General features: G+C 34.7%; 1 protein-coding gene across 5 annotated transcripts in view; it reads left to right on the plus strand.

Annotated features, from left to right (window-relative positions):
• Positions 1 to 9,319, plus strand: part of MYBL1 (MYB proto-oncogene like 1) — a 48,583-nt gene extending 39,264 nt beyond the window's left edge. For 2 of the 5 annotated variants that reach the window (XM_058444456.1, XM_058444457.1), the window contains exons 13-17: positions 4,519 to 4,635; positions 4,723 to 4,827; positions 5,273 to 5,452; positions 6,692 to 6,816; positions 8,253 to 8,591. In XM_058444456.1, coding sequence (XP_058300439.1) covers positions 4,519 to 4,635; positions 4,723 to 4,827; positions 5,273 to 5,452; positions 6,692 to 6,816; positions 8,253 to 8,265 — 540 coding nt within the window. In that variant the 3' untranslated portion in view covers positions 8,266 to 8,591. Of the gene's footprint in view, positions 1 to 4,518; positions 4,636 to 4,722; positions 4,828 to 5,272; positions 5,453 to 6,691 lie in introns of all 5 variants that reach the window. The other 3 variants (XM_032759644.2, XM_058444458.1, XM_058444459.1) reach the window with 3 other exon arrangements.
• Positions 9,320 to 9,717: the final 398 nt, after the last annotated feature.

Raw genomic sequence — 9,717 nt, forward strand, 5'->3', positions numbered from 1 at the left:
TTTAGGAAACTAATCAGGGTACCTCTTTAGGAAACTAATTAGGAAAAGGCTCAGTTTCCTTTTCTATGCAAAGGAGACCATAAAACACACCCCAAATTGTTATTGTGAAGCTGAAAGAGATGATGTAATTAAAGGGGCTTGTCTGAGTTTCAAGTAGTGTGTGCTTGGTTGCTGCTATTATTCTAATAATAATATTTGTGGTAGTAGTTCACGAATGAATAGGACTGGGAAGTGTTCTAGTTACTGTGCTTTCATGTATCTTACCGCCTTTGAAATACCTTGGAGAAGTGATGGGCATTTTAGGCAGACACAGATTTCTGACAAGTTCTTTAGAAATAGGATTTTTAAAATACTGGTCACTTCCAGGGTTTTTCAGTTATGTTCTTCTATTTTTAGTCACTTTTTGGTTAGATTCATTAACAAATTCTAGTTTACTTGATTTAATTAATTTTCTGCCCAAAAGCATGTTACACACGCACATCTTCTCGTCTTTTCTTTCTTTTTCAAAATACTGTGTTAAAGGGTAAATAGTAGGGTTGATCGTCTTTTTGTCATTTAGCTCCATGTACTGCTGTGAACAATCATATTTCCTTTAGAGCTTCCTAGAGTTTTTATTTATGCATATACATAAATAAAACAAGAGTATGGACCACACTTTATTATTTTATAACACTTTTTTAATTTAACCAAGTAAATGTATATATTTATGCCATAATTTTTAATGTTTGCATAATATTCCATTGTATGGAATTACCCGATTGATTTAGGCTGTTTCAGTGTTTTGCTGTTTATTTAAAAAATTCATCATTAATCCAGCAAATATTGATTGAGTGCCTAATAGGTTCCAGGCACTGTACTAGGCTTTAGGGATGGAATGAATGTTGAAAAGGTCAAGTATGGTTTCTGCCTTCATAGGAGCATGTAGACTAATTTGGGATTAGACAAGTAAACAATGATTTGAAAGCATTTAAAAGTTCTACAGTGAGTCAGGGTCATTTGGTCAACATATAAGTGGAATAAAAATTATAATTTGATAGCTGGGTGTGGTAGTATGTTCTTGTAGTAGTCCCAGGAGGTTTGTTTGAGCCTGGGAAGTGGAGGCTACAGTGAGTGGTGATGAAGCCACTGCACTCCAGCCTAAGGGACAGAGTGCAGCTCTTTTTGAAAAAAAAAAAAAAAAAGACAAAAACAAAAGTATCATTTGTAATAGGTTTCAAATACCTAAAGTCCTTGTCAGTTTGTTTACTAGCCTTCTGACATTTTAAATTTAATACCAGCAGCACTCACAGCTCTTTGGATAGAATTTGACTGTTGCCAAAATAGATTACTTGCATCAGCAATTTAAGATAAAAGGAAGGCAATGATTTATAAATTAAAATTCCTAGAATATCTATAGGCTCATACATCTCTTTGCAGTAAGCTGACTTTTCATTTCTCCTGCTCCTCCTCCAGTTATTTACTGAGCATCTACTATATGCTAACCACTTAGCTTTCTTTTGTATCTTACTATGAGTCAAATGTACTTCTTGGAGATTGGCTTTGGAATTTTAATCAGGTATACCTTAAATATCTGTTGCCCTTTTAATAAACCAATTCTTTTAATATTTACTATAAATTACTCAAAAGGCTAAAAACTGTAGAAATATTAAGTTTGGTAGTATCAAACCTGAAAGCATTAAATGCAGGAGTTCTTTGCTTTTGACACATTAGAACAATTAAGAGAATAATTCTTGCTAGTGAATGAATTAATCTGTCTTAGCCCTATTCTAGGACATTTGTATTCTTAAAGGGGGAGAAAACTCCAAATCTTTTTAAGAATACTAGACTAGATCAAGAAAATGTGGGCTGGATGCAGTGGCTCATGCCTGTAATTCCAGCACTTTGGGAGATCAAGACAGGCAGATCATTTGAGCTCAGGAATTCAAGACCAGCCTGGGCAACATGGTGAAACCCCATCTCTACCGAAAATACAAAAAATGAGCTGGGTGTGGTGCTGTGCACCTGTGGCCCTAGCTACTTGGGAGACTGAGGTGGGAGGATCGCTTGACCCTGGGAGGCAGAGGTTGCAGTGAGCTGATATTATGCCATGGCACTCTAGCCTGGGTGACAGAGTGAGACCCCACCTCAAAAAAAAAATTAAAGAAAAAAAAAAAAAAGAAAATGCGGTACATATACACCATAGAATACTATGCAGCCATAAAAAAGAATGAGGTCATGTCCTTTGCAAGGACATGGATAGAGCTGGAAGCCATTATCCTCAGCAAACCAACACAGAAACAGAAAACCAAATACTGTATGTTCTCATTTATAAATGGGAGCTAAATGATGGGAACACGTGGACATATAGAGAGGAATGGCACACACCGGGGCCTTTCAGAGAGTGGAAGGTGGGAAGAGAGAGGATCAGGAAAAATAACTAATGGGTACTAGGCTTAATACTTGGGTGATGAAATAATCTTTTTTTCTTTTTTTGAGACGTAGTTTCACTCTTGTTGCCCAGGCTAGAGTGTAGTGGTGTGATCTCGGCTCACTGCAACCTCTGCCTTCCAGTTTCAAGCGATTCTCCTGCCTCTGCTTCCCAAGTAGCTGGGATTACAGGTGCCCGCCACCACCCCGGCTAATTTTTGTATTTTTAGTAGAGATGGGGTTTCACCATGTTAGCTAGGATGGTCTTGAACTCCTGACCTCTTGATCTGCCCGCCTCAGCCTCCCAAAGTGCTGGGATTACAGGCGTGAGCCACTGCGCCCGGCTGGGTGATGAAATAACCTATACAACAACCCCCCATGTTTACTTATGTAACAAACGTTCACTTGGACCCCTGAACTTAAAAGTTAATTTGAAAAAAGAATACTTTATGTTCTTGGTGAAATACCATCATTAAAAAGCTCTTTGAGGCCAGGTGCAGTGGCTCACACCTGTAATCCCAGCACTTTGGGAGGCTGAGGTAGGCAAATCACCTCCTGAGGTCAGGAGTTCGAGGCCAGCCTGGCCAACATGGTGAAACCCCGACTCTAGTAAAAATACAAAAAATTAGCCAGGCATTGTATCAGGTGTCTATGATCCCGGCTACTCGGGAGGCTGAGGCAGGAGAATCGGTTGAACCAGAGGGTGGGGGGGTGTGGAGGTTGCAGTGAACTGAGATTATGCTACTACACTCCAGCCTGGGTGACAGAGCAAGATTCCATCTCAATAAATAAATAAGTAAATAATAATAATAATAATAATAAGCTCTTTGAGAAGTATACAGAAACACTAAAATAATTCCTGTATGTCTCAGTCTAGATGAGAATACTTTTAACATTTTGTTTTCATCTTAAAAGTTTTTGTAAGTGCTGTGAAATCTCATTTATATATGAATACTATTCTCTCTAACTTTGCTGGCTGGGGACATAAGCTGCTGGTGTTTTTTTGTTTTTTGTTTTGTTGTTGTTGTTTTTTTTTTTTTTTTGAGACGGAGTCTGGCTCTGTCGCCCAGGCTGGAGTCCAGTGGCGTGATCTCGGCTCACTGCAACCTCTGCCTCCTGGGTTCAAGCAGTTCTCCTGCCTCAGCCTCCCGGGATGCACACTACCACCCCTGGCTAATTTTTGTGTTTTTAGTAGAGATGGGGTTTCACCATGTTGGCCAGGATGGTCACGATCTCTTGACTTCACGATCCGCCCGCCTCAGCCTCCCAAAGTGCTGGGATTACAGGTGTGAGCCACCATGCCCAGCAGCTGCTGGTTATTAAGTGCTGCCAGTTCTTTTATTTAGTAGAGGTTTGATTACCTTTTCAAGTATATCTTGGTTATGAAAGGTATGAGTTAGATATAATTTTTAAATTTTTTCTGGGTTATAAGTTGTGCTTACCTATTTGACAGAAAGCTAGATGAATAATATTTCATCACTCAGCTCACACTCAAGTATCTATCTCTCTGTAACCTACCCTCCCACACTACACACACACACACACACACACACTCTCTCTCTCTCTCTCAGTCTCTCTCTCTCTCTCTGTCTTCTTGGATACTGTGTCAGCTCTTTGCTTAGGCTAGGTATACAAAGATGAAAACGACCTGATCATTGCTCTCAAGTATCTCACAATCTTAGTGGTAACAGAAACATGTTAACTAGCAATTACATACTATGTAATAAGTACAATAAAAGTAGAATAAGAGCTAGTGTATTCCCAATGTTCTATATTTCCTGTTTTTATGTAAAAAAAAAACTTGAGAAATAACATCTTTCTTTTCTGTTTAATTCTGAAGATCCTGACCTGAAGCAGGAGCTACAGTGGTTTCCCCAAAAGGAAGATTTTTGTTTAGTAGCCTAGAAAGAAGAAATTGCTATTCTTTACTCAGTACTTGCAAATGTATAATATTGTTTTACCATAACATGGATTAATTTAATTAATATATCTATAGGGGCTAGGAGAAAATTATGACAATAATGGAAAAGTATAAAAGATGGGTTTCCTATATATAGGGAGAAAGAGGAATTGCTATAAATGACTTTTTACAACATTTTAAAAAAAATTTAGTCCCAGCCACTTGCCTTCTTGGAAGAAGATATTCGGGAAGTTTTAAAAGAAGAAACTGGAAGAGACTTATTCCTCAAAGAGGAAGATGAACCTGCTTACAAAAGCTGCAAACAAGAGGTAATCTTCTAGTGTTATTGTTAATAAAAGTCTTATTTTATCCAAGACACTTTGCCATAAAGCTTCTCCATAAATTACTCATTCTAGAATACCGCTTCTGGGAAGAAAGTCAGAAAATCACTAGTCTTAGATAATTGGGAAAAAGAAGAATCAGGCACTCAGCTGTTGGCTGAAGACATTTCAGACATGCAGGTTTGTAAAGGATTATTATTATTGTTATTTTAAATGGTTGCTTTAAGTCCTAGAGGTTCTTATTTCTTACTCATTGTGTAGCCAGTTCATGAGAGAATCATGGAGGATTTTTATTTTAGTATCATTTTGCCTAATTCACAGAGAAACTATTCACTGTAGAGGATATTTTATTTACTTTTTTTAAATATTTCTTTTGTTATGAGAGGAGTTAGCTGCCTTATATCTGATGTCAAAAAATCGTAGTTCTCAAGATTTTAAATATCAAAGTTTATCTTTGGTTCATTTCCAAAATACTTAATATTACTACATTACTAGAAATTTCATCAGAGCCAAATGCTTTCTTGGAGGGAAATAAACAGGGCTTCCATTACCACTTACTCCGTAGTCCCTCCATTTGTCTCCATTTTTGAATTAGTTATTTTCCTCTTTCTTTTTTCTCTCTTAGTCAGAAAATATATTTACTACATCCTTATTAATGATACCATTATTGGAAATACATGACAATAGGTGCAACTTGATTCCTGAAAAACAAGATATAAATTCAACCAACAAAACATATACACTTACTAAAAAGAAACCAAACCCTAACACTTCCAAAGTTGTCAAATTGGAAAAGAATCTTCAGGTATGGATTTATAAATTTCTTTAGTGATTTTTGTTTTTGTTTAATCAATGATCACTTTGGATTTACTGATCACAAATTATACTTTTTCTTTTAAATTCAAAATTGATTGTAACAGTAACTAAACATTTACCATTATTTTGTCACTCACATTTGGGTTTGAGAGACTCATTAATCAGGGCACATATAAACTAAACAATTGGAGCTATAACCAAAGACTCGTTTGGTGATTTCCTAAGCACTGTATCTTTTTTAAACTAAAGATATATAAATCTACTTCTGGCACCTCTTCTCCTGTAACAAATATGTATAGCCCTAATTGCTATTCTGAAAAAGGGTAAGTGGTTGGAAGCAGTTTCAGCATGATTTTGTTGGTACCATGGTTTCCAGTGAACTTTTTGGCTGAGAAGTTGTAAAACAAAGTCCTCTTTTTTCTGTTGGGTTGTGGCCAGTGTATAACTGCAAATGAAGGTTGGAAAAATTTTTACTGCATTAAGAGTTTACCCCAGAGAATTTGAGAGTTCATTGAGTAGGAAATTTTCTTCTTTATGCCACAGTGACTGCAGCACTAGTATTCCTGATGTTGAAGCATACCTTGAAAACATCTTTGGCAATCACATATGACCACCTTACATCTGTTTTCAGCCACTGCTTTCTAAGAGCCATGTAGCATATTCTCTTAATCCATGTAAAATGATTTGAGTTCCCAGCGTTTAATTAACATAGAACTTTTGGGGAAAGTTATTATATAGAAGATCATGTCTATAACATAGTAATCTTTATAATAAGGGAAGGAAAAAAACATAAGCTTGATTTTTTGTTATGAATATATTTCCTAATTTGTAAATAAAGCATTCTTGGCTCATTTTTTGACATTACATCCTCTCTTTAAACCTTTTGCAAAATTTTGAAGCAATAAAGACTAACATTTATTTCCATGTTAAGACTCATTTGATTTGGGGGAGGAATTATTGGGGACAAGACTTTTAAACTGCCTCCATAGGCCTGTAAGCAATATAGATAGCTAAAATAATTGACTCTTTAAAAACTTGATCAAAAATATTTCAGTATATATTTTAAAACATTATTATTAAAAAAATACAATGCCATTGTTAAAACATTTTTATAATTATTGTTTATAAAATAATCAGTTAAAATAACTGACTTTAAGAGTCTAATTGTGATATAATATGGATAGCTATTTTAATAATTTTCACATCACTATTAATATTTCCTTTCTAGTCAAATTGTGAATGGGAAACAGTGGTTTATGGGAAGACAGAAGACCAACTTATTATGACTGAACAAGCAAGAAGATATCTGAGTACTTACACAGCTACCAGTAGTACTTCAAGAGCTCTCATACTGTAATTGTTATTAAAATTGATGAACTGCCCCACTCCCTTACTGCAATCTCTACTGAATTAGGTTGCAGTGAAATTTTTCTCAATTAGTTGTTTTTAAAGTTGTAAGATAGCCCTTTTAATACAGCATCTTTTTTCTATTCTATATAGTAGGCAGAAAGCTAGTAAGTCACTTAAGGGGTAGACAGTTTCATAGTTTATTTTTTAAGAGATGAGATTTTTAAAAATTGTTTTTAAAGAACAAGATGGGAAAATAATAGAATGTTCATGGATTTCTAAAAGTAAATTCTCATATATTTTCTTCACCAGATATATGTTGCTACTCTCTTGATGCTGCAGTTTTGTTATAGACAGGTGTATGAGTATATATGATTTCTGAAATTAGTCTATGTATGGAAAGCACACATGATTTTATGAAGTACTTTTGCCCACGTGCTGATTTACTTAGGCTACCATTTACAAAGAAACACATTGAGAAGGAATTTAAAGGAAGGATAGAAAGTTGCACTACTAATTTTTGGTTTTTTTTTTCAGAAGCAGTAAAATTAACTACAGTGTTAAATGTATTTATTTGAGCATAGTACTGAAAACAAAAAGCATTCAAAAAAGAGTTTTTTCTTCATTAGTAAATAGTATTTTCTTAATCTCAGAGGAGCTGAGAGTTTTGTTGAATGTATTGTACAGTATGTAGGAGCAGGAGGACTTTGTAAATTGGAAAGAAGTCTGTTTTTATAATTTATTTTTATTTTTAAAGCTTAAATGTAGATATTTATACGTATACAGGGTGTCTAGAAGCCAGTGTTGTTTCCTGTTATTACAGCTAACACAGTAAAGAATAATTTTGACTTTAAGTATGAAACAGTAGCAAGTTATAGCTGCAAAGAATACAATATCTATACTGTATGTCACATCTACCTAAATGTTGCACTATGCCCTTTAAATCATGTTGGTTATAAAGTAGTTCTAAAAATGTACTAAATAATAATTTAAGATTTTCTTTTTAAATTATATCGGGGTGGTCATATACATTAATCTGGTGATTTGTATATGTGTTTGAAATTTTTGCATTTTGTTTAAAAAATAATATGGTACCTTGGTCCCTAAAAACAGTCTGCACTTAGAAGTTTATATTTACCCAGTGTTTCAGAAGTGGAGAACATTATCTTTTATTTATAAAAATATTTTGTCCTTTTTTTAAATGTTTTGTGTTTCTCTACAGGTTACAACAGTTGCTTCAGTTGCCTGTTTTAGGTGTTTGCACTTATTTTATTTCTTCTTGAAAGAATTTTTATTTGCTTTTGTGGTAGATAGTATATGTAATTTTTTTTCAGTCATATAATGGTGTGCTGTCAACTTAAACACTGACAGGTAAATAGAATTGTACACTGTAGTTCGAATTATTTATAATTGACACACTCTCTCCCTCTCCACTCCTGAAGTATGCTGCTATAGAAAATAGCAGAATCGGCTTGCTGCTACGAGAGAAGGAAAGAGCGACCACCACTTGCACTGTGTGAAAAGATAAAAAACAAATGATGGCAAGTTCTCAAGTTAACTAAATGGAATCAACCATTACCAGACAAATTCTTACCAATACCAAAATACTACTATGCCTTATAAAACAAAATGAAAGCAGGTTAAGATTTTCTGCTCTGTTTGTATGTTAATAGAAATGGAAATACTAAGTATTTTAATGCTTAGCTCTTGAACAGTAGACCTAAAAGGGTTTTAAGCTATTTAAATCTACTTGCTAGTTTTTGCATATTATATATATATATATAGTGAGAAGTGAAGAAAATGTATGGTACCAAGATTATGCCTTATTGGTAAATAGATAAACCAATTTGAATCCTCTTAGCATGTTTAAGTATGTTGATGCTTTCTAATTAATGAACTTCTCACAGAAATTTCACTTAGTGAAACCAATGATTGTAGCAAACTCATACTGGATGATTTCAGTTACCTTGAACTAATAGCATATAATGGTTTTTTGTTGTTGTTTTTAATGTAGCCCTTACCTGGATATACATAGTCTGCAATCACCAAAGTATAATATCTTGTAAGAGCTATATTTTTTAAAGCATATTTTTTCTTGAGCATTAAATTATCCTAAATGGTAATATATTGTGGATAAGTCTGGGCTTATTGGACATAATACATATTTGGGTTGGTACTGGTTGAATCCTTCAGTTAACTGTTTTGTTGCTTTTTGCAAGATTTTTTATCTTAAACATGTCAGGCATCTTCAGTCACCTTTATACTGTTTTGTTCCTCTGAGTTTCTTTCAGTATGTTATACAAATGCCAGACATACCTATAGCAGCCATACTTGCATAGAAACTGACTACACTTATATAATACTGCATTTTATTGTAAGGTTTTCACATTAATACAGCAATTACCCTGACTAAATTGAGTTTTGTGATATATGGAAAACTTCATTGTAAGAGAATCTTGCATACAATGTCGACATATTAACATCCAAAATAAAGCATCTGTGTACAAGCTGACTTGGCATTGCTCATTCACTTGGTTTTGTGCTTTATAAGGACTGATGGACTCCTTAGAGACTTAACATTCTGTTCTTAGGCCTTTTTTTCTCATTTAGAACTCTCTTTATGGTAATTTTACCAATAAATACAACATTGCCCCTTTATTGAGCCTCATTTAAAACCAGATTTTCAGCTGTCTTTCAGATACTTTCACATGACACTTCCTGTTGGCGCCTTAAACACATGTTCAAAGCAGATTTCCTCTTTTTCCCAACTTTGACCTGCCCTTTGTTCTGTCACTTAGTGGTATTGCCTTCCCTTCATTTACCCACTGAGTAATCACCCATCTCCACATTGAAGTCAGCTGTGAATTCTCAGCCTGCATATGGCCTCTGTCTCCATTCTATAGAAAT

This window comes from Hylobates moloch, unplaced genomic scaffold (genome assembly GCF_009828535.3).
Source record: "Hylobates moloch isolate HMO894 unplaced genomic scaffold, HMol_V3 SCAFFOLD_9, whole genome shotgun sequence".
Lineage (NCBI taxonomy): Eukaryota > Metazoa > Chordata > Mammalia > Primates > Hylobatidae > Hylobates > Hylobates moloch.